Below are 25754 nucleotides of genomic sequence, written 5' to 3' on the forward strand. Positions count from 1 at the left end.
GTTTTTGTTTCTGGAATTGCATTTCAACGTGCGTTTTCCATGATGTAAGATGTTTTCTTATAATAGTCGTTTTATGGTGTGTTCAATTTAATTGTGTGAAACCTGTTTGTCGGGGTCACTGAATTGAGTGAAAATGTGGACATTAACAAGTGAAGAAGGCTGGCTACTGCCGAGAGATAAAATCGTGGAAGTGTTCCCAGACATTGGAGTTGAAGAGTACAGCTGAACCCCGTGTTGAGGAGGCACTCTTCAACCAATTGCAGCATTATTCACTTAGACCATGTTCCTAATTCAGCAGCAACCCACACGGATTTTATACCGTGAGTTTCCACTCACCTTTTTTTTGGGTTTTACAGGGATTAGTGATCTATCAGCTCGTGGTGAACACATTGTTCAGGTTTATTGTGCCTAGAAAAGCCAGATTCAAATGTTGTGTGATGCAACTGGTTCTGAAGGATTTGCTGCTGTGGACCCATCTTGAAATAAGCCTACTGAGAAAGTCCCCTTAGCTGGTTCTGCACCCATACAAAACATACAAGTAGCTCTGAGTGTGCAACTGCAGTGAGATATCCTGTAAGCTCTTGTTTGTCTGAGGCAGCCACTTCAAAAATAAATTAATAGATTTAGTACGGTATCTAAGACTGTTGCACCGAGTCAGTATTTAGTGATGTTTAGTGATGGCGATGATGTTTTTATTACATCCCTGCATATTCCTTGGGAGTCCAACAAGTAACTTCGAGACCAAGCAGTTCTTATTCAGTTCACAGGCAAGTGGGCAACATTTGTGCAAACATGTCTGATGTGCTTTCATTGGATGATGATCAAAGGAACCATAAGGCGAAAGTTACATAAATGCAAAAGATTATTTGTCTACTACGTTTAATCATCATATCATGTTCATACAGCCAACTCATGCTGTCATTCCCTCCAAGTTAGAATGCAGTCCATCCTCTGGAACTACCACCATCCTTGAAATCAAGAATAAGGGAGAGGCTAGTTTCCCGGATGTGGGTGTCAGCAGTGATGTGGGTCATGCTGAGGTGGAGGCAAAAGTAGTTGATGGAAAAGATCCACACAAAATGACGAATTTAGCCCTTTGGTAGGGAATACAGAAAAGTTCTTTTGCTCACATGCTTCTGATCTTGATATCGAGATACCCAAGAATGCTGCGAATGCTGCGCTCTATCAGCAGAAACCTATGTCGTGGAGGAAGCTCAGCAAATTTATGGTGTTGGTGTAACGAAGCCACTGGCCAACCTCCTAATGCTAAAAAGGAAGAGTTGATGATTCCTCAAAGCATGTGTGCCTGGGAAGGTTTATAAGTCATCTAGGTCTGTACAAATTCTGCTTTTGTCCGCACCAAATACCCAAGGGAAAAGACAGATGGGGTATAGTTTCAAGCTTCGGGTCCATCTTGCTGATCTCCAAGTGTTTTTAATTTCACAAATTCTTTGAATAGAGTGAGAGTAGAAGTCCCCTCTGCAGATGCTGCATTTGCGCAAAATTTGGTCATGCGAGAGATGCTTAATCAATTAATTCCTCAAGAGAATGGACATTTATATACGCTATGGTACATGCTTAATCAGGTAATTGCTCAAGAGTATGGACGTTTATATATCCCACTACATATGTATCATGTCACGCAGCTTTCAGCATATTATTATTATTATTATTTTTGCATGCTTGAGAAGTGGTTGTATATTGTAATTGAAACCACTGGGAGGTAAACTTTAATCATTTCTAGATTCTTCATTCTCTAGCGACCTCATGTTTCATTTATCTACAAGTTATCTCGGTACGCGAGGCATCATTATTTTTATCTTCAATAAAAAGTTTGAGACTCAGCCATTGAGCGGCCATGGAAAACACCTTTTTTCCGTTTCTAGAATTTGAGGGTGGGTTCGTTGTTGAGACTTTAGTCTATCCTAAGTACTTTATTCATGGTATAATTCTTTTTTGCCATCAATTACCCTTAGAATGTAATGATGCTTCCATTTTCAGTCCCCATGTCTTTGTTCTTAGTATTTTCTGTCGGGAAATGAGAGCTCTGGAGACTGGAACAATTTTCCATTTTGTTTCAAATTGGCAACATCCTAATGAAAAAGACATTATGTTTTAATTCTTAGATGGTAGCGTGGCCCTCTATTATTGATGACGCATGTTTAACTCGTCTTCTTTCTACCCATCCATCTTTAATTGGTTTCCGGTCCTCCCTATTTATTTCGTGCAGGTCATGACAATGGAAATTATCAACAGCAGGAACGAAGGTGCTTATAAAAGCTATGCTACAATCAATTCCTACATATATGATGAATGTGTTTCTGTTGCCAAGAAGATTGTGTCTTGAGATTAATGATATGCTATCAAAGTTTTGGTGGAACATCAAGAAAGAGGGGGAGGTATTCACTAGAAGAAGTGGAGTAGGTTGGGTGAAAACAAAAGAGAGGGTGGAGTGGGTTTTTGAGACATTGAAATATGTAATAGGACCATGTTAACTAAGCAAGGATGGATGTTACAGCAGAATCCCAATAGTTTGGCAGCATGAGTATTCCAAGAAAAATATTATAGCAACTCTCAATTTATATCAGCACAATTGGGCTATAAACCATCATTTATGTGGAGGAGCTTGTTGGCAGCTCATGCTTTGTTAAAAAAAGAAATGGTGTGGAATACAGATGCTTGTGGACGCGTTTTCAAGAAAATAAGGCAAAAATTGAGAAGTTATTAGGAGACCGTACACAGAAAGTAAGATGTTTGATTAATAACTTCATGAGTGAAGACTTGCCAATGATGTTAGAAAAAGCAGGGAAGAAGGAAATGGCGGCAGCAGGACTTGCTGTAGTTCGCTCTATCACTCTGGCCATTGAGAAAACAACTTCAGCTATTGTGGTGCCTTTCCAGGTTAAAATCTTGAAGGCCTAACACTTCTATAAGACTGTTTGTGGTAGGATTTAACAGATGCTCCCTGCTTCAGAGAGGTGTTGCTGAGAAGGCAGTGAATCAACTCGAGAAATCTGCCAATACAAAGCCTGAAGCTGCAGTTGCTAGGCAAATCCAAGCACAGTTAACTTCTGGCAAACAAGCTCTCCAGGTACTTATTATTAAGTTTGATTTAGATTACATGATTTTTCCTTTTGATAAGACGAGCTTATATTATTAATGGTCGATAGAAGAACAAAGCATAATCGTCCTAGTACACGGTGGGTATACGCCAATGGCCTGTGGCCTGATGGCACAACATCATGGATTCGACTCCCACTTCCAATGTATCCAAAAAAAAAAAAAAAAAAAAAAGAGTACACGGTAGATATATGATAGATACACCTAGAGGGATAACATCAATTATTGCAGGGTATCTTTACTCAACAAAAAATAAATGAAAATGGGTAACTCTTAAATGAGAGAGTCGTGTAAAGCCATGTTTGGGCAAATAGATGCTACATTTCAGAAAGGCATAGTTGAGCATACGACTGCAGCTCACGTCTCTTGGAGTCTGCTCATTGCTCTACGGGTGTCCACAGGCGTTCCACACTTAAGAAGGGCACGATTCCACATGCAATATATATATATTTTTTTTTTGGGAACTCGGGAGGGGGGTGTTTGTTTCAGCAAAATCAAGCTGGTTTAGAGCCTAACCGTTAAAAAAACCAGTGCAAATTACAATCAACACCACCCAACTTTCCCCCAAGATGGAAGAACATTTCTTAAATGTTACCTTTATGAATAATGCTGGTATCAAGTTTCAAATGCACAAATTTTGTATATTCTCTTCCAATAGAATTCACCTCTTTACAAAAGACATGCATTGTAATTTATATATATCATTATTCTTCCTTTTTGCCTCTTTTTTTTATCTTCTCTTCACTAACGCATTCAATACGTTATACAAACCATAAAATTGCATTATTATTATTATTGTTCATTTCCTGAATGCCCGTGTTTCATCACCAGTACTAGTCTCTATCTCTGTGTGTTCAGTAAGAAAATGTATTAAGAGCCCCCATTTTCTTCTTCAGTTGTCTTATAAGTGCAATAGGGTATAGAACGAACTTAGAAGTGAATACTCATATTTCTTGAAACTAATTTTTCTCTCAGAAAAAAAGGAGAAACAAATGGACGGTAGAATTTACAGACCTACTCTACATTGCCACATATCCAACCGTGGCTAGTTTACATTTTCTCTCTATTTTCTTTTTGTAAATAGACTCCCCCATTAGAAAAAAAGGGCATGAAAAATGAAAATACTAATGGGTCGGGCTCCCGCGTGCCTCCTATTCTGATCTTTCCTACTACCAGCACTGATCCGTTTCCCATCTCCGGGTCGCGTAAAACCCGGTCCGATTACCGGTCGAGAAGCCGAAGGGTCGCCTCTCGAACTGGGCACCCAAGGACAGATCGTAGAGCGCCCTTGAAGATGGATCGGAGAGCGTGGCGTAGGCGTTGTGAATCTCGATGAAATCGCGGCCGTCTGAATCGTGCTCTTGAATGGCGTCGGGGTGGTACATCTTGGCCAGGCTTCGATAAGCAGTCTTGATCTCCGTGAAGGAAGCGGAACGCTTGACTCGGAGGACCTCGTATAAACTGGAGGGCCTACGAGAGACGGTGGCCGTTCCTGAGGACGAGTGGGTCTGGGTGAATCCACAAATGGAAGCATTGAAGCTCGGAATGACATGGGTCCGAAGCGAGGTGGGGAATCGGCGAGGAGGCATGTGGGATGAAGGAAATGGAATTTGCCGGGAGGAATGGAGGGAATTAGGGTTGGGGAGGGTTACGGTTGGGGACATTGAGAATTTGAGAGGAGATGGGAAGGGCGTGTAGGGGCAAAATGGGGAACTAGAAATTTAGTGTGTCTGGAGAGAGAGAGATTCGAAATTGTGAATTAGTTTGGTATGGCTAAAGAGGGAGAGAGAGGGTGGGTTTATATATATCTCGAGGGAGTCAATGCGGGTATAGAAAGAGAGGGAGAGAGAGAGCGCTTTGAGGGGAGTAAAACCGCGTGTGCAAGTGTTGGTTTGAAGAAAGGTTGGAGAAGGGGTGATGATAATCAGCGGTCCTCACCACTGCTGACATGGCATACTTTTCCTTCTAGAATACCCCTCCGTCTCCACCTTCTAGAATGCTTTTATATAAATATATATTATATTACATGTTATTCGACTCTTCCCCTGTTCTGATCTTCCAATATTTTTCTTCCTTCTAGATTGCCAATTTACTGTTTATAACTTCTATTTTCAATTGTTGGTCCAAGATCTCTTATTGTTTTGGTCTATAGGAAACTTTTTTTTTTTAATAATAATAATTTTCTTATAAAAAAAAACATTTTTTTTTTTAAAGAAACCAAAAAGTTTTCCTTCACGGAAAGGAGAAATTCTTCTTCACAGAAGTGTAGTACATGAGATTATCCTTAAACAGAAGGATGCTCAAGTAGATCAAAGCATGGGAGCGTTTGAATAAAAATCCCTTTTTCCACAGTATTTAGATTATAAAATTGGAATATAAATGACTAATAATTAAAAATACCACATTAAATTAAAATATGCCTTTTTCTGTCAGATTAGATTTTTAATATTATTTGTTAGAACGGGATGACGTTTTGTTTGTAATATATTTAAAGAGTTGTTGTGGGTGTGAATAATGAGGCTCGGGGAGATATATGACTAGATTTAGTGAAGAATTTCTTTTTACATGAATGAATTAAGGAATCCTCGTAGAATTATATGACATTAAAAATTTGTAAATAGTTTGTAAATAATTGTGAAATGATTTAAATTATAATATTTTATTAGATTTTGATAAATGAGAAAAAAAAATTGAATAAAATTATTATATATTTAAAATATTATTAAAATATAAATTTTTAATATTTTTATTTTATTATTTGAAAATTATGATTTTTTAAAAACATTAAAAAAATTTGTAATGATAAAGTTTGAAAATTTGAATTAAAATATTTGTATTTAATTAACGTTTAGAAATGAGAAATAACCCATTTTGAATAATTTGATCGTGTGGCCTTAAAAGACAATAAAATAATATTTGTCAATAATGTTGTGTCCGCCGTGAAGGGTATCCATCTCGCAATGAGTGTAGATTATAATTGTCCACGTAAGCAGCCGTACCGTGGGCGATCCATAGATAGAATTTAGATAGAAACCGATACCCCCGCCCAATGGAACAAGATGAATTCAGCGTCGAGGGACGACACGCTCGTTGTTTTTTTTTTGTCTTTTAGATATCCTTGATAATGGGATGGGACCCACCACATACCTTTCCTTTTTGCCCAAGTTTTGGCCCCACACGTACACACCCCGACCCAAGCGCCCCCTTCTGCTGACTTTACTACGCCCTTGGACAGTAAATTTCTTCCTTCTTCTTATCTTATTGATGTCATTTTAATATTTAAATATAAATATTTTTTAATTGTCAATCTTATTATTTAATCATTATAATTTTTTTAAAATATAAACAATAATTCTATATTTTAAAATTTTAAAATAAAATTACTGTTTTAATTTATTAATATTTTTATTTAATTTTTTCTTTCTCATTTCTTAAAAATTAATAAAATATCTTAATTTAAAATATTTTACTATTATTTATAAATTATTTCACTATAATTCTCTGATCATTATATCATATCTCAATGTCTAAACAAGTTCCAAAACGGTTGAATCTCAAATAAATGCCCCCACTACGAACCTACTATTTTACTTCTCACATGCAATATTTTGGTTTCTAGAACATCGCGAAGGAAGCAAATGACTTTTTATTAAATATAAAGTTATACATATAATCAAATAGTGTCACGTCATCAGAAATATAATTTTTTTAAAACTTGAATTTTAAAGATTATATAATTGGTCTCTAAAATAAGACTAAAAAACTGTAAAAGCATTTGGATATGTGTTTACAATTTTAGGCGGAAATCTTCTTCTATTAAAGTTTTAAATATCGAATCGGAGGCTATACCAATTAAAGTCTTGACTGGAACGAAATGGTATTGTTTCGTATATTATTATATAAGAATAAATTATATATATAAATATATATAAATTGTATTGTAAAATAATAATTTATATATGAATATATTATAAATAATTTGGTGTGAAATGGAAGTAAAAAAAATAAATTTACAGTTTAAAGAAATAAAAAAATTAAAAAAAAAGAAAGAAGAAGAACAAAAAAAAAAAAAAAAGGGTTGAAGTATGGATTGAAACGGTCAAAATTTTGATCCGTACAAAACTGTAACCTTCTTTATACCAATTAATTCATGGAAACGAAATGTTTCAACTGTACTAATACGAAACTCAAAACCATTCTTTCCATTCCAATCACTTCCGTATATATTATTTTATTAGGGCTCATCAACATCTCTTATAATTGGAACAAGTGATTTTTGAGTCTTTGTCATTGGATTGCTACAATTCAAAAGATTTATCTTTTTGATCCCCCGCATCTTGACCTTAGGATTACTAATAGTTTGATAATTCCAACCTCTCGACACCATTTTCCTAAACCCTTTTTTTCTCTCCCATTTTTTGGAATGCTTCTTGTGTTTCTCTGGTCGAATCTTCGCAATCTTGTTCGGTATGGACCTTTGTCCCAATTTGGCAATTCGGACCCAAAAATTTAATCCAACGGTGGATATTCTTAAAAATTGACCATTCACCGGACAATGGGTCGGATTGTCCTGTCGTATGGAAAACGAAATGGGGGGTGTTTGTTTGGTTGATTTTATTTCTGATTTCAAGTGAATGTGGTTGTCATTGGTTTGGCATGTGTGAGGCTTTCTAGAAGCCGTCTTTGTCTTTATCTGTGCACAGATTAAAGAATGCACAAAGTTAGTAAGGTCTGTACTCTGTCTCTCTCTTTAGTTACATGTGGGGACTGGCAGCTGGACTGGGAGTGCTTCTAGAAGACTTTTCCCTTTTAGCTGTGAAATTTTTAAAGGCAAAATATAATGACCACGTCGAATCCAGCACCGAAAGGGTTTAGCTAAGCTTGTTTCATTGTAGATTGATGTGAATGAATGTGACCTTTTTCACTTGGATATATTAATATAATTTTTTTAAAATATATATATATATATATAACACATGATATTGAAGTAAGTAAGAACAGGGTAGGGTCATTTTTTAAGTTGGGTTTGCTTCCAAATTAGTTCGTATGTCAATTGCCATCCGTTTCGGATTTGGATTGATTTATAGTGAGTTTTCTTACATATTTGGCCACCTTCTTCTTTTCTATTAACTTTTACAAGTAGGTACGTACATATATACATATTTGATTGTATCTTTAACGCCATTGTTGTTTGTTAGAATGTGCCATTATTGTTGACTTACTTTATACTTAAAATATTAAAAAAAAAATCATATTTAACGTGTCTGTAATATTAGTAAGCCTCATCATCACCATAAAAAGGACTCCGCTTTCTTTTAGCTAATCATTTTGTCTTCTCAAAAACGGAATTATATGGAAATGGAATGGCTAATCCATCCAACCTTCCTTCCATACGAAACTGACCTATCTGTTGTTATATGCTAGCTACTGTCAATATTTTCTAATTATTCTTATCTTTGTAGAAAAAATCTACACAATTTTTTACTATTTACATAATCTTCATGCACTATATATTTTTTAAAATGAAGCTTTAATTTTCAATGCTACATATAAATAGTAGCTCCTCTCTTGCAACTTCATCGTCTTAATTTTTTTAAGGTAATTATTGGATATTGCTAGGGCTGTTAAAAGTAATTATTAATTTTGGTAGACTTAGTTTTAATTATGATTTGTATAAATTTATCGATGGAGTGACCAAGTGCATATTTTAGGATTTATTAGCAAAGATATTTCTTTTGTGAATTTGAGTTGAGTCATGATCGAGGTGGGCTCTATAAGTGGGGGAAATAGGACAAAAAATATGGAACCGTCTAGCTCCACCACAACAATAATTAAATTGTAAAAGCTAGAAAGCAAAATCGAAAACCACTACTTACAAGATTCAATGTCACACCGCACGATGTCTGCATAATACAAAATTGATGAGATGCGTTTGAAAATAAGACAGATTTTGATTTGATTGACGTATTCAATTCCATTCATTCAGGTTATTTTTCTCTGGGATATTTCACCCTGTTTAGACTTTAATTATGGGGTTTGTGTCGTCCTTTAAATATATTTCCTACTCAATTAAAGTTAGTTAGTTATCTAAGCCCCATAATTAGTGATCTAATTGCGAGTTGTGGTAAACACGTTTGTTTTTAAGGATTTTATATTTCAATCCAACAGGAGGCTGTGCCCTTTGCGTTTCTATCAAGTCTTAATCGGGGACTAATGCAACAACCCCATCATGATTTAAACCGTGGTCATTATAGGCTAAACGTCTATGAATGAAGTGACTCTATTTATAATATGCACCAAAAAAAACCTCTACTCTACAGCCAAATATAAAATGTTTTTGTTGAAATCTCTAAATCTGGAAAAATACCAACAGATCTGGTTTGGTTTGGTTTGGTTTGGCTTGGATTGCATCGTGCTTATTTTCTTATTTGGGCATCTCCTTTCGTTTTTAAATTGTTTTGAGTTGGCACTATGCAATGATGTTGGAAACGTGTTTCTTTCTCTTGGAAAAAAGTAAATAAATAATCGTTTGACGATCATGCCTTTTACTTTGTTTTAATGGTCTTTTCTTTTTCTTTTTTTCCTTAATTTCATGTCTTCTTCGATCATTTTTGCAGATGGGACACTCAAAACTCTTTCTCAGACATTGGGATAATTTTTTTGAGCAAAATCTGTGTGGAAATGATGTTGTTTAAAATTTTCCAACAAAAAAGTTTCAACCTGACTTAAATTTTTCATTTCCAAAGCTTTTTCCAATTGTTTGACTATTCAGAAAGCATGTTTTGATTTTGGTTCATGGTGATGGCTACATGAGCATATTTGTGGTGGACCCAAAGAAGCTTGTCTTCCAAATTTTGAAAGTTGATTTAAACTAGTGGAATTTTCATAATCTCAACAGAGTCTTGTTGAAAGAGTGCTTGGAGTAAGATTATGTTCCATCTTCTTGGTTCTTCCAGGGTTGGCTCCAAGACAATAGTGGAGGGATCCTTATGAATAAGAGTGTTTTTTGGGATTGATTTGAAACTGGGAAGAGTAGGAACCCAAGGGTTAGACCAGACTTTTGTGCCAAGATCATTGTTAACCTGAAAGTATACACTACCTTTAAGAAAGTCCAGTTGCTTGATAGTACCTTTCCAAATCCAGGAGTTATTGGGTTTTTGGTTGGCGTCAAAGATGGAATTATTTTTCAGGTATTTCCCAGCTAAGATGTCTTTCCAAATGGCACTGCTACTATTAATTAATTGCCATCCAATTTTTGAAATGAGGGCTTTATTAAAATCTGAGGTCAATCTATTAATGACTCTATCAATGTTGTTTGTAATGATCTTTGGAATGGTGATGGTGGACATGAGGTAGGAAGGTATAGAGTTACCCACAACTTTGATTAAAGTGGTTCTGCCAATTTGTAAAAGTAGCTTTGCCTTCCATCCTACCATTTTTTGAATAATGTTCTCTTGAATTTGTTCGCAGTGAATTTTTTTTGAGGCATTGAAAGAGAGTGGCATGCCAAGGTATATTATTTTTGAGGAGGTATTTTTAAAATAAAAAAATGGCCTTTATATCTCTTTTTGCTTCAATGGGAGTGTTTCTGCTAAATTGAACTGAGGATTTTCTAACATGTACTTTTTGGCCGCACCATTGAGAATATTTTTTCAGGCAATTCATGAGTCTTTGGGCATTTTGGCTCGAGGTTTTTCCAAAAATGATAAGGTCATTATCAAAGAGAAGGTGTGAAATTGAGGGGCCATGTCTATTGATGGTGATTCCTTTAATGTTTCCATGATTCTAATCTTTGGTGATAAGTCTTGTGAGAACCTCAGTTTAGAGGATGAAGAGAAAATGGGGGTCTCCCTGCAGAGTCCTCTAAAGGGATGGATGAGGCCATCAGGTCTTCCATTTACAATTACTAAGTAAGTGAATGTTTTGATGCATTCCTTTATTTAATTGATCCATTTTTGTTGTAGAAACCTAGCCTTATCATAATCTGAGTGAGGAAACCCCATTCCATAAAGTCGAAGGCTTTATCCATGTCTATTTTGATTGCCAAGTGGCATTTTTTTTATTTTTCATGTTTTGCCCAGAGGGAAATAGACCACTAGATGAAATGCATTCTCAACACTTCTAAGAACCTTAACATCCAAACTAGTGAGAAGCACCATTTTCAAATTTTTGCCATCATTGCTGTGGATAGTATTTGGTTCCTTAGAAACAAGATTATTCATGAGGCTCTAAACCCCAACATTGAAAACTTTGTCAATGACACTCTCAAAATTTATAAAGAGCATTGTGAAGCATGGGGCAATGAACAAATCAATAAAAGCCACAAGGTGAATCCCATACCAAAAGACCATAATTTGTTAACCTTTAATGTGGTAGTAAGAAGCTCAGGAAGCACAACAGCAACCATTTGTAGATTAGAGGAAGGAACTCCGATCTTTGTGCAAACCAGACAAATCAAAAGTTAAAACCCAAACCAAGGTGAAGCCAAGGCAATGTACATAAGAGTAGAGGAAGCAAAGGCAAGAAAAATCAAGAAATCGTTGATAGCGGGAGACTCGCTAGTAACACTGCAATGAGTCATGGACCCAGACACTACATTAGACTGGACAATACAACCCATAATCTAAGACACCAAAAATTTAATTGCAATCCTTTTAAAGTTAGAATGTCGTGAAAATACATCGAGAATCAAATCAATACGTGCACTTAATTGTGCAATGGGCAGCTTCCAACAACCTATTCGGGAGCATACACCTCATCTTGGCTTCCAATTTTCATGGTGGAAAGGATCCACCAATTCTGTAATATTATTAATGAACTGTTGTTTGCTTATCTGTAAGACTTTAAGCAGGTTGTAATGAAAGGTAAGAGTGTGAAAAAAAAAAAAAAGTTTCTTCGATCATGTTAGAATCAATCCACGCGCGCCAGTCATTTACGATTTACCTCCATCGCACACCTCCATATTCACTTTTGTGGGATGTTGTGGGTGTTTGTGGCCTCAAGGCGCTGCCTAATGTAGTGACCATCGGATATTGTGGTCCATTTATGCATTTTTCATGGGATTGGGGAAAAAAACATAAAAAAAATTGTCGGTATGTTTGTAGCGGGAATAGAATATGAAATATTATCCCATTAATGGTAAAAAATGGCTAAGCCTAATAATGTCTTTTGATGAAGGGGCCATGGCATTTTGAATGATGATGATTTATATTGAAATATAAAAAGGCCCATATAGCATGGTTCAAGAGTAAGTGGTCCAATAAACGGCCTCCCAAGACAAATCCATGAGCTTACAGAAAACAAATCTGGTCCAGCTTTTAAACCTGAGTTTGGGTTGGACTTAAACATCATCGTCTCTAAACTGGTTTCTCTAATTATTTTCTTTTCTAAACATCTTAAGAGTACCCTTACTAGCTTCTCTATTATTTATTTATTTATAAAATAGAAAACATTATGTTAAAATAAGGTTGATTATGTAAAATCACTGTAAAATACGTATGAGTTAAAGTGCTTTTCTACATCTAACATGCACTATTTATCTATGTAAACATCTTTTTATTATTTCTTTCTTTTTCCTAATCTTCATTTATATTTCTCACATTTATGCCTTTATTTATAGAAACACGATTATTAGAACATTTTATTGCAATAAAAAGGAATATAATCGTGTTAAAAAATTTTCAAAACATGATAAATGGATAAAAAATAGGATGAATTTTTCCATCTTTATTTTCTATTTAGTTTTTTTTTTTTATTGAGCTATTGATAATATTTTGGCAACAGAGAGATTGTGTTTACATTAATATATGAGAAATATTAAAAGATTTAAGAATTTCATAAATTTAATGGCAGTTAGAAAAGTATTTAAAATAAATAAAAGAATAAGTATTTAAATAATAAAAATAAATTAAAATATATAAGTTGATATACTGTGTATTTTAAAGTTGTTAACAGAAAAATAAATTTGGTAAATAGAGAATATGAAAATCATTGTGAAGGGTTCAAAGTAGAGTTTCTGTTAAGAATATAATATGATAAAATAAATTTACTTTTTTTTATTTATTATTTATGGAATAAGTGGTGATTTTATGTGATATCAGAACAGATGTTTTGAATTTAAATTTTAAAATTATTTTTTTAATATTATTATTATTTTAAAATTTAAAAAAATTAAATTATTTATTATATTTTGTGTAAAAATTTAAAAATATTATAATAATTAAATAAAATAAAAATATTCAAACCTAAACATGTGAGGCGTTGGACTCAAGTCATGAAAAAGGAATCTGGCCACGTGAGGAGAGTCTTAAAATCTAATACAAGAAAATAAATGATTTATTTTCATTTACTTAAATTTTTGAAATAAGCGGATTGGTAGTTTTCAATTGTAGCCTTGTAGGCCTTGGGACTACTTGGGAGACTCGTTTATTGGTTGTATTCGCGTAGGTTATTAGACTGTCTGATTCAGACATATGACTTCACGCAACATGCATGTGAATCTCTAAGAACTGCACCCACCATATTATATAAATACTATATATAGAGAGAGATTCCATATCTATCACGTCACGTGATTATGATTCATGAATACTTTTTAAATTTTCATGACGATCAATAATACAAAGTCCCCGACAATTTTCAGGACGAGAGCCACCCTACTTTTTGGCTCTGTTCTCCATCCCTAGAAAATAGAAAGCACGGTTTAGATGTGTTTTGATCACATGCGTTTGTCCACATTAATCTAAAGCTTTCCATCTGAATCTTAATTCTCATGTCTTATGTGAATGTCCTGTTCTGTTGCAGAAAAGGCGGATGTTGATATTAATTTTTTTTTTTTTAAAAATAAAAAAGAACGGCTGTTTTATATGATATTGATATATATATACTAGTAGAATTAAAACGTTCAAGGGACATTTGCCTAGTAGAGGCAAAATATAAATATAAAACTTTCCCATAAAAGTAAATAATAGTAATCAGCAACACGTTCAGCAATCAGCAACACCGCTATACACCGCTATACACCGCTCAATAGCAGGTAAGAGAGAGGTGAAATGTCCTAAAATAAAGAACAGAAGAAATAAGTACATCTCATTCAGTATACTGAAGCAACTGAGGTTATTCATGTGAATCAACCGAGGTTATGGTCACATTAAAATATGTTGATATCATAAGATTATTACCATAAGGGAAGTGCAAACTGAAAACAAACAAGCTTTTATCTTCAGTATATCCTGAGAGCTGCTACATGCTCTAACTCAGTGCAAAAAATTGGAAATAAAACCTAACAAATCCAAAGGCAGAGTCAAAAAGTATTTGAACATGAAAATGAGAAGACATGCAATTAAAACCAGAAGCAGAAATGAGAAACCAATATTTTGATTAAGTGATGGTTGAATGGAAAGTTTAAAAGTTGAAATAAGAAATTTGAGATTTAAAAATATTTGTTGTAATATAAAATTAAATAATGATCAAAATTCTTTAAATTGTTCATAAACCGAACATGACCAAATATTTTATAATTGATTTTACTAATTCTAATTTAAATGGAGATTATTTTTATAAAATAACGAGCTACCTTACAATTTTATTTTATAAATATGTCCTTCATTTAAAATAGAGTCGTAAATAAGAATTGTATCCTTATTATTTTCAAAGATTCTAATATATATATATATATATCTTTTTTGTGGGTCTCTCAAACTCATATAAGTCATCCTAGACCCACCAATAAAGATTAAAGTTGATTTAAATCACTAAATATTTTTATATATAAAATCGTATTCAATCTTTTGATTAAGTGATGGTTGAATGGAAAGTTTAAAAGTTGAAATAAGAAATTTGAAATTTAAAGATATTTGTTGTAATATAAAATTAAATAATGATCAAAATTCTTTAAATTGTTCATAAACCGAACATGACCAAATATTTTATAATTTATTTTACTAATTCTAATTTAAATAGAGATTATTTTTATAAAATAACGAGCTACCTTACAATTTTATTTTATAAATATGTCCTTCATTTAAAATAAAGTCGTAAATAAGAATTGTATCCTTATTATTTTCAAAGGTTCTGATATATATATGAATTAATCTATCCATCCCCCGGTTTTTAAAACGCACGCCGCACTCCTGACGTGGCGAACCCGGTCCGGAGGCAACATCACGGCTTAATCGACTTTTGCATCGGGTGGGACGAAATTCTCTCAAACTCTCAGACCTCACTCTTCCCTCTCACGATCCTCCATCTTCCCTCTCAGGACTCTCACGACGCTGGAGTGACCAAAACCCTCAGACCCATAAACGAAAATTGCCCTCTCACATACGTCCTCCTCCCTCTGATCCTCCCTTCCGTCACCACCCCCGCTACGATGATGATGATGGTGATGATCGTCGTCGTCCTCGCCTCGCTTGATATTCATGTACAGCTTCAGGTCTCGCTGTTTTCTCAGCTCAATTTCATCAGCCACCGAGTGGATGTGCTGGAGATACGGCCGAAGGATTCTGCGCTTGTTCGTCTTTCGAACCTTCAGGACGAAGCTTCTGCAGTCGTTGGGTAGCATCTTGTCAGCGTTGGTCCATGTCAATACGGCGCCAAGAAAGTTGTCCTTGACGGTCTGGTTGGGGTCGAGGCAGAGAACGATGTCGTTAGGCTTCTTGCTGGTGACAAGGTTGGTGAAATCGGAGTCTTCGAGACTAGGCAAGGAGTTAAGGTAGAGGGAAACTCTTAGATAAAGCTGATTCTCTTGCATACCTTCATTGAATTCGGGGACTTTGAGGAACTGGTGAACATGAAAGCAATCTTCGATCCATCTCCACCATTTCTTCACGACATGAATCAACCCGGTTTTGAATAGAAGCACCTGAATCAACACGAGAAAAAAACAAGTACGCCATCGAGAAAAATCAGGGTTCGAACACCCATAAAAAAAAAAAAAAAAAAAAAAAAAAAAAAAAATCTCTTTATGGGTCTTTCGAATTTCCCTTTCGATTTTGGGTTGAGAGATCGAAGAGAAAAATATGTGACGGAGAGGAAGGTGGATGGTAGAGTGTTTGTTTTTTAAAGAAAACGCAAGTCTGAAAATTGTGTGCAAGGAAGACGACAAGATAGGGATTAGCGAGTGGTTCTCAATTCAATAAATATATAAATTGCCTTAAAATGCCACGTTGGCTGGAGTGAGGGGGTTGCGTGAACAGTTGGTGGTTGTGTAGAATGACTCTATATATATATATATATATCTTTTTTGTGGGTCTCTTAAACTCATATAAGTCATCCCAGACCCACCAATAAAGATTAAAGTTGATTTAAATCACTAATGGATTTCCTTTTCCATGAACGTACATCAGTAATTCTACAGCTTTAATTGAAAGATCTAACATCAATAATTCAAGGGAGAGTGCAAAAGAACCCAATTATTGAGAAAAATAAAGACAAATATTGGAAGAGTGGCCAAGCAAAGAACACTAATGTAGGATGTGAGCGGCATGAATCATGTGAAGTGGACCATGTTTGGTTGCTAGAAACTATTCAAAATCAATTATTGATAAGATCGATCTATTTTTTCAACGTTTTATAAAAATGTTAAATTCATGATTCAAGGTTTTTGCAGGGACAAAATTATAAATGTAACTTTCTTCTTTCTACTTTTGACTTTTAAGACACCTTTCGTTGGATCATTTGTTTTGTCGTTTATTATTTTTCAAGTTTTTTGCAAACATGTAAGACAAACTAATTTTTAGGAATAAGTCATGCGTTCTTATCGCTAAAAATTACTATTTTTTACTAATATACGAATCTATCATTGTAGTGTGGGGACACTCGCAATTTAGATTTCGATCATTTCAGAGAAGATGACAATTTATCTGCTAATTAATTCAAATTTCATATAATTATTGAAGGGTCAAAATCCCAAACACAGCTCAGCACCATTAAAAAAATAATCAACATGCTGTGTTGTGGGACTGACTTATTAGAGGTTGATTTTCTTAATCAAGGATTAATCTTCTACGCAATACTCGCAGATTTTCAACGATGCTGACTACGACATTTTTTAAGACATCTCAAGCACTCAAAACCTTATTGTTATGAATTGTTTCATATCCATAATTCCTTAATTAAATAACTGTAAACTGAATTTAATTTGTGTCTGCTTCTCCCTTTGATACGATCACTCTCTGCCCTTTGTAAAGGTTCACGGCTTCATATGAAGTCACTCCAACAGTTATTGGGATCTGAGGATGACAAAAGGAAAATAAACCATCATCAAGATGCTTAAGCAATAGTTTTCAAGAATCTTAGCATCCGAGCCCACAACTCTTCTATTCTCGTTGAAGTTGTTTAAAGGTACCTGCAATAGGTTTAGTACCCAATACAGCACCGAACAAGTAGTTGTATGATTCTGTATCCATCACAAGAGAAATCCATCAATCTAGCTCATTGATGCGAGAAGCAAAGGAAAACTAATCATAGAATACTTCTAGAAAGAAAATATGCACAAAGCTGATTAAAACCTTGGCGATCTGCAGTCCAAGGACAACAATCCACACTGCAAAAAGTACACCAACTTCCTTCCAGTAAATATTCTCAAGAATAGAGACCTGAGAATGTTACAGATATCAGTTATGAAAATCACGAGTCAAGTAAGGATTGACTGAGTATTCTAACCTCTGCTTTTTCAGATTCTTTGGTCTCTGAACGAGTGCTAGTGCTTGGGCTTGCAGGTAGAGGCTTGTTTAGTACCCAATACAGCACCAAACAAGTAGTTGTATGATTCTGTATCCATCACAAGAGAAATTCATCAATCTAGCTCATTGATGCGAGAAGCAAAAGAAAACTAATCATAGAGTACTTCTAGAAAGAAAATATGCACAAAGCTGATTAAAACCTTGGCGATCTGCAGTCCAAGGACAACGATCCACACTACAGAAAGTACACAAACTTCCTTCCAGTAAATATTCTCAAGAATAAAGACCTGGGAACGTTACAGATGTCAGTTATGAAAATCACGAGTCAAGTAAGGATTGACTGAGTATTCTAACCTTTGCTTTTTCAGATTCCTTGGTCTCTGAACGAGTGCTAGTGCTTGGGCCTACAGGTAGAGGCTTGTATTTGACCTCCTGATCAATACCTCTATCTGATTTAAGAACACATTAGCCTGGCTAAGAATTCTTTGAGAAACCCAACGTAGAGAGAGAGAGAGAGAGAGAGAGAGAGAGAGAGAGAGAGAGAGAGAGAGAGAGAGAGAGAGAGAGAGAGAGAGAGAGAGAGAGAGAGATTAACTCACTTTTTGATTGCAAAAATCTAGCAGCCTCCTGGAAATAAGAGGAACAAGTAAGAAATTAAGTGTTGAAGCATAAAGAACTTGATGGAGATTCTGCGAAGAGGAATAAACGGAGAGAGAGAGAGAGAGAGAGAGAGAGAGAGAGAGAGAGAGAGAGAGAGAGAGAGAGAGAGAGAGATTCAGCAAGATGGAGAGCGGAGACAAAGAGATAATAGAGAAGAGAGAGATCAATGAAAAAATATCACTGACACAGTTTCACTAAAGACCAAAACATCCTTATATAAACGGACACAAAGGAAGAAAACAAAATATTAAAAAAGTAATTATGTAATAAAAACGGAAGAAAAAAACGGAACGTAACAATTTACTGCTCATTCTTGTAGAAGCACGATAGGCGCTTATTATTATAGATAGATATATAAAAGTCACTCTAGATATTGATTACATATATATATATATAACATATTAGAGTTTATGTTGATTTATGGCTAGATAGCTAGCTAAGGGATTTCCAAAATACAAAGGAAATGGATGTTTGTTGTGCCAATCATTCTTGTTAGATGCAAAATCTATGTATCGGTGAGTTTAATGCTGCTGTCGCCGCGCGCGCGAAAAATATGCGTTTATTGTTGGTGTTAAGTTCGTTCACACATTAAAGATGTGTTCCCTTTCTTTTCCTTTTGTGGGGATCAACAAAGTTAACAGATTTGGCCCATGCCAAGTAGGATCTGAGCTGTGTCCTTGTACCATCTGACGTGGCCACACGTACTTCGCTTTAATTGTTCAATCCCATTATCTATTATTATTATGACTACTTTATTATATATATTATTCATTCAAATCACAAACATAATAATAAGAATAGCCTTGTGTTTATATATGCTATGACCTACCAACCATATGAAAATAAATGCAATGACATGTCAACCGACGCCTCAGCTGTCTAATGTTCATTAATTAATTTATATATGTATATGAGGAAAGTCGGTTGTATGTAAGCTAAGCAGCCACCGCATCCTCAACTTCGTCGTTAACCTTTAGACCCGCCCGATCATCGCTCTCTCTCTCTCTCTCTCTCTCTCTCTCTCTCTCTCTCTCTCTCTCTCACACGTTATTATTCGTTTATTCTTTTTTTCTCTAACTTTATTATTTCTTTTCGGGTTGAAAATGTCAAAATGCTAGCTGTTTTTAATCATCGCCGGAAATCCACATAGCTCCAACTCATGAGGTCGATATTTTCAAGGCAGTTATCCGGTACAGAGATTGGCGACGAGGTAGATATTTTCTAGGCAATTATCCACTTCTTCTCCAATCTCTCAACACCTTAACTTGCAACAACTATCCATCCATCAGAACCCAATCAGCACGTACAGTTACCAGCTTCTTGCTCTTGACCATCTACATCATGGTCTAAATTAAGAAGAAACGCCCACCAAATCTACCCTTCTTGTTAACATAAACAACTTTGTAAACAAATCTTAATGGAAAAAACAAAAAACATACAAAGAAGATTTTACATCAACGAGTGGTAGATGATGGCTCCCGAAAAGATCGAGAGCAGAGCATGTTAAATATTTATATTAGATTTTATATGATCTATAATATAATAACAACAATTAAATAACATATATTTTTCTATCTCAGTTCAATAAAAAATTTAACTTAATTATGAGAGAAAGATCACTTTAACAACTTAATCTCGTAAGTATCTTCCGAGAGTTAAAAGTATAATAATATTATATGTGAGAATTCTTAACCTCTCAATATTATTTATAGATTTATTTTTATCAAGAAATTTATAAATTTCTTATTTTACTGTAATTAAATATAAAAATACTGTAATCCCATTATGATTTATTTAATTTAAGTGATAGATCGAGTTCTAACTCCATTAGATATGGATACGTAGGTTCTAGAGTTTTAAAAAAACTTACATAGCATGCGATTAAATCTGATCCATGGTGGATGGAGAGGGCTCAAAGGTGTTGCATCCATGCTTGGTAAAGAAAGCGACGACGCGACGTCACCTGAGCTGCCCCGTATGTCATATGAATCTTGATCAAACGAAGAAACAAACGGGACACGACTCATGGCGACACATGATCCTGACATTCTAGTTTACATGATCCGACTGGACTGCATTGATTCCCGCCTCAAAGAGTTCATTTTTGTTAAAAAAAAAAAAAAAAAAAAAAAAAAAAAAAAAAAAGGGAACTCTTCGATTCTGACCCGGTCCCGATGGCTTTCCGTCTCTGAACGTGACACGGACCTGTTTCACGCGTGAACTTATTTTTTTTCTCTAATAAATACCCTCAACTCCGTGCCTATCGCCGACAACGTGTCTTGCTTTTATTTAACTGTCATCCTCATAAATCGCCGTCCTTCTTCTTCCGGTCACGTTGGTCACGTTTGCCCTGTTTTTTACCTGTTCCGGTTTTTTGTTTCTGTTTTCCTGGCTTCTTCTTCTGTTCTTTGGCATCTAAGTGTTGGCGTTGTTGTTGTTTTTGGGGCTCTTGGCAACAAAAAGGAAAACTTTTTGAGGGAAGAAAGGAAACAGAAAGATGACTGTAGGGGCGGGGATAGGTGTGGCGGATGGGAAGTTGATGGTGTTGGGGAACTGTGTGTTGCGAGATGTCAAAGAGAACGTTATCGTAACAGCTGCCTCAGGAGGTGCATTGGCCAATGGCGCATTCATTGGCGTCGTATCCGACCAGATCGGTAGCCGCCGGGTATTCCCTATTGGAAAACTTGAGTACGTTTCTCTCTGATTAGTGATTACTTTTCCCCTCGCTGTTAAACAAATAATAAATAATAAATAAATTTCTGCTTCATGGTCCTCGTTCTTTTTCTTCTGGATCAATAATTCTGGGTTTCTTTTTCTTTCTTTTCCCATGTTTTTTCTTGTTTGAATGCTCATAAAAACGACTGTTTTGATTTTGGTTTATAAAAGTAATCTTACCAGCTTGTCATTAACCTCTATTTTTATTTGGTTTGCATTACTTTTCTTTGCTATTAACGTGTATCTCTGTTCGATTTTGTTCTTTGTTGTATCATTGAAGTGTAAACATTTCAGTATACGTGGACTTCAGGATTTTAAAAAAATCTATTTTTGTATCAAAGCAAACATCTCTCTCTCTTTGAATCGGTTTTATGAGATGAGTTAGGACATGAATTTCTTCACTATGAACTGTGAGTCTGTGGACGTTTTTTGTTTTGTGGTTTTATTAATTCATTGAACTATTCAGCTGTATAGTTTTCTTCGTCTATCTTTTTAAATTTCTGATCCACGCAAAAGATTGCGAGTGTTCTTAAGATGATCTGAAATGTCTTAGAAGGGCAATGCTCAAAATTTGGACAATTGACATACACGCTGCGATGAATGCAATGGTTCTACAGGGGATTGCGCTTTTTGTGCGTTTTCCGCTTCAAGTTGTGGTGGATGACACAGAGGATGGGTAATCGTGGCCAAGACATACCCTTTGAGACCCAGTTTTTGATTGTTGAAGCACGCGATGATTCTAGTACTATTGACGATGAAAGCAAAGGTGGAATGGACCAATCTGCCTTGTATACCGTTTTCTTGCCCATTCTTGAAGGTGATTTCAGGGCTGTTCTTCAGGGAAATGAGCACGATGAATTGGAGATTTGCTTGGAAAGTGGTATGGAAATTAAAGAGAATCCTCAGTTTTTGTGTTCGATCAATTCATCGACGCTCTGTCTGTCTTTAAAATAATGACATGAAATCGTGCTTCCTTGCAGGAGATCCCACGGTTGAGGGCTTTGAAGGGAGTCATTTGGTTTTTGTTGCTGCTGGACCAGACCCATTTGATGTCATCACAAATGCAGTAAAGTGAGTCTCGTACGCATTTATACATTGGCAATACCAATACCCCTCAGTTTGGTATTTCACGTCTCAAGTTAATCATGAATAGACATTTACATTATTTCCTTCATTCTAGAATCGTTGTAAAAACATTATTTTTTATTATTTTTTTTCCCGAAGAACCGCTTACAGATTTAAATGATTACTTCTTTTTTTTTTTTCATCCAATTATTTACAGGACTGTTGAAAAACATTTACAAACGTTTTGTCATCGCGAGAGAAAGAAGGTACATTTTCTTCCAAAGTACCTCAGGCTTGAGTATGTTTTATACATCATCAATCCTAAGTCATGAGACCATAACCTATAATTTTGTTATATTATGCCTTACAGATGCCAGACATGTTGAACTGGTTCGGCTGGTGTACATGGGATGCTTTCTATACTGATGTCACTTCAGAGGGCGTGAAGCAAGGTCTAGATAGGTATGATTGGTCTCCTCATGGGTAGTGATTTGAAAATTACATTGTTCTACAATTATAGAGAGTCTGAAGCTTATGTATTTTGCAGCTTAGAGAAGGGTGGAATTCCTCCAAAGTTTGTTATAATCGACGATGGGTGGCAATCGGTTGGCATGGATCCCACGGGAATCGAATCCAAAGCTGATAATTCAGCCAAGTGCGTGATTGATCCGAATGAATATTCTGCTTGTGTTTCCACCTTTTCTTTCTTTGGCCAACAATATTTACTGTTTTTTTCATTCTTGTCCAGCTTTGCAAACAGGCTGACACATATCAAAGAGAATCACAAATTTCAGAAAGATGGCAAAGAAGGTCATAGGGTAGAGGATCCAGCTTTGGGACTTCGCCATATTGTTGATGAAATAAAGGACAAGCATTCTTTGAAGTATGATTCTATTATTTAGATTTTCGAATCTGATACTTCAAACCATTGTTTTTATATGGTGCTTATATTTTCCTTTTTATCTTTGAATATCCAGGTATGTTTACGTGTGGCATGCAATAACAGGGTATTGGGGAGGTGTTAAGCCTGGTGTTATAGATATGGAGCACTATGAGTCTAAATTAGCTTACCCCGTTTCATCTCCCAGTGTTCAGTCAAATGAGTCGTGTGATTGTTTACAAAGTATTACAAGAAATGGTCTTGGCCTTGTGAACCCTGAAAAAGTTTTCAACTTCTATAATGAACTCCACTCGTACCTAGCATCAGCCGGTATCGATGGTGTCAAAGTGGATGCTCAGAACATCCTGGAAACGCTTGGGGCCAGTCATGGTGGAAGGGTGAAACTTGCTAGAAATTACCATCAGGCCTTGGAGGCGTCTATTTCCAGAAATTTTCCTGATAATGGGATTATTTCTTGTATGAGTCACAACACAGACGGGTTGTACAGGTAGCAAATCTTTTGCCTTTCTGTTTCTCACTTTCTTTGACAGTAACTCTGTTTTGTAACGCCCATTTTGGAGTTGTGTTCTTATTACTTTTATCAAAAAAAATTTTTGGAGTTGTGTGATAATCAAACATGATCAAATTGATTGTGTAGCGCAAAGCGGACAGCTGTTATAAGAGCATCAGATGATTTCTGGCCAAGAGATCCGGCATCACACACTATTCATATTGCATCAGTTGCTTACAACACCATTTTTCTTGGGGAGTTCATGCAGCCTGATTGGGATATGTTCCACGTAAGCTAGCACTCTGATTTTGTGTATTTATGTTGATTTTCCCAATTTGTTGGATCTCATTTTTCAATTTTTCTGGATGTTAGAGCCTACACCCAATGGCTGAATACCATGCAGCAGCTCGTGCTGTGGGAGGATGTGCGATTTATATTAGGTAAGATCTTCACTCGGATTAAGATTCTTTAGTATTACTTGTCCCCAAACATTTTTAACAATTATAAGAAAGATATAAATAACATGTGGATCTCTTAAATAAAAAGTAGTCCACATGTTAAGTCTAGTACTTGATTGCAGAAAAGGTTTAGGATAGATAATTGTTAAGTCCACATGTTAAGAATCCTGGTCCTCTTTACTCACGAGGATGAATGTCTGCATTGATGCAGTGACAAGCCTGGGCACCATGACTTTAATCTTCTGAAGAAGCTGGTACTCCCTGATGGTTCTATATTGAGGGCCAAACTTCCAGGAAGACCAACGAGGGATTGCTTATTTTCTGATCCTGCCAGAGATGGGAAAAGGTAAAGCTGAGAGGATATGATCCCATTGGATAAGCATGTTAATTAACTAGCCAAAAAAAAAATAGATGAACAAATGATCGTTTAATTTACATTTGAGTTTTCCATGAGCTGATGTGAGCTAATGTGTTTGCGTGTGTTCAGGTTCACGTCTTTTAACTTTAGTCAATCTTGATTTTGCAGTCTTCTAAAGATATGGAATCTGAATGAATTTTCTGGAGTTGTGGGGGTCTTTAACTGCCAGGGAGCTGGCTGGTGTAGGGTTGGAAAAAAGAACCTCATCCACAATGAACATCCGGATACAATTACTGGGGTTATTAGGGCTAAAGATGTTGATTTTCTGCCAAGGGTTGCAGATGATAGATGGTGTGGGGATGCTGTCGTGTTTTCCCATCTAGGTGGTATGTTTTTATTCCCATTCTTGATTTGTCCTTGATAATATCAAATTCTACCAACGCATGGTTAAAAATCGTTCAATGGGCCATACTGTTTAAAAATTATATGAAGAGATTGATCGAGTTTAAATTTAGTTAATGAACTTTTTGTGCCTTGTGGTGCCAATTGCAGGAGAGACAGTTTATCTTCCAAAGGATGCAGCTATTCCAATTACACTAAAATCCAGAGAATATGAAGTTTTTACTGTGGTTCCTGCCAGGGAAGTGTGCAATGGAGTTAGATTTGCCCCAATAGGTCTAATCAAGATGTTCAATTCAGGGGGAGCCATCAAAGAAATGAATTATAAAGATGAGAAAAGCACAAGTGTTGTCTTGAAAGTTCGTGGGTGTGGCGTATTTGGAGCATATTCTTCAGCCAGACCAAAGAGAATAATAGTTGATTCAGAGGAGATAGAATTCGAATATGAAGAAGGGTCTGGTTTGGTCACAGTTTGTTTGAGAGTTGCAGAAGATGAGTTATACCTCTGGAATATAACATATGAGCTATGAAACTGAAGTTTATGCAGTAATAGGAGATCTGGGAGTTTATATCCCCTCCTATAAGGAGGGGGAGGAAGGGATCAGGAGGTGTTTAATTAGGAGTAGATGTAGATGATGATGATGATGATGATGGTAGTACCTTTGTTGTCGCAGATTTAGATTCTACAACACACTGTTGAAGAATAATGATAAACCACGAATGTGGTTGGTTGTGGAAGAATTTATCTCATTCTCGTTAATTTACGCACAATACAAGTCTTGTCTACAAGACAAGCTAATTTGCTACGCTATCAGTGTTGATTCTCATTTTTGGCTTCTCCTTCCCAACCCCAACCCCACCCCGAGGGACAAGTATGGGCTCCTTTCACTCCTCTGTCCATCTA

At 35.7% G+C, this 25754-nt stretch overlaps 2 protein-coding genes and 1 long non-coding RNA gene across 5 annotated transcripts; 2 read left to right on the plus strand and 1 right to left on the minus strand.

Annotated features, from left to right (window-relative positions):
• Nucleotides 1-4040: 4040 nt before the first annotated feature.
• On the minus strand, nucleotides 4041-4937 carry LOC122280616 (chaperone protein dnaJ 11, chloroplastic). The gene has a single exon (XM_043091588.1). The coding sequence runs from the start codon at nucleotides 4782-4784 to the stop codon at nucleotides 4290-4292; it is 495 nt and encodes a 164-aa protein (XP_042947522.1). The 5' UTR covers nucleotides 4785-4937; the 3' UTR covers nucleotides 4041-4289.
• A 3195-nt stretch (nucleotides 4938-8132) lies between these two features.
• LOC122280618 lies at nucleotides 8133-11131 on the plus strand. The gene is made up of 2 exons (XR_006229954.1): nucleotides 8133-10310; nucleotides 10591-11131. It is a non-coding gene; the product is annotated as an uncharacterized LOC122280618 (long non-coding RNA).
• Nucleotides 11132-20619: 9488 nt separating this feature from the next.
• Nucleotides 20620-25656, plus strand: LOC122281868 (probable galactinol--sucrose galactosyltransferase 1). 3 transcript variants are annotated; one of them, XM_043093689.1, is made up of 13 exons: nucleotides 20620-21152; nucleotides 21797-22059; nucleotides 22160-22250; nucleotides 22462-22510; nucleotides 22615-22706; nucleotides 22792-22899; nucleotides 22993-23127; nucleotides 23222-23632; nucleotides 23783-23924; nucleotides 24008-24075; nucleotides 24305-24439; nucleotides 24620-24834; nucleotides 25004-25656. In XM_043093689.1, exons 1-13 carry the CDS (start codon nucleotides 20962-20964, stop codon nucleotides 25378-25380), a joined length of 2277 nt encoding a protein of 758 aa, XP_042949623.1. In that variant the 5' UTR covers nucleotides 20620-20961; the 3' UTR covers nucleotides 25381-25656. The 3 variants fall into 3 exon arrangements, with proteins under 3 accessions (XP_042949623.1, XP_042949624.1, XP_042949622.1); XM_043093688.1 differs by having other exon boundaries at nucleotides 20625-21152; nucleotides 24620-24837; XM_043093690.1 differs by lacking the exon at nucleotides 22792-22899 and having other exon boundaries at nucleotides 20622-21152; nucleotides 24620-24837.
• The last annotated feature ends 98 nt before the right edge of the window (nucleotides 25657-25754 follow it).

This window comes from Carya illinoinensis, chromosome 11, assembly GCF_018687715.1.
Source record: "Carya illinoinensis cultivar Pawnee chromosome 11, C.illinoinensisPawnee_v1, whole genome shotgun sequence".
In the NCBI taxonomy this organism is placed as follows: Eukaryota; Viridiplantae; Streptophyta; class Magnoliopsida; order Fagales; family Juglandaceae; genus Carya; species Carya illinoinensis.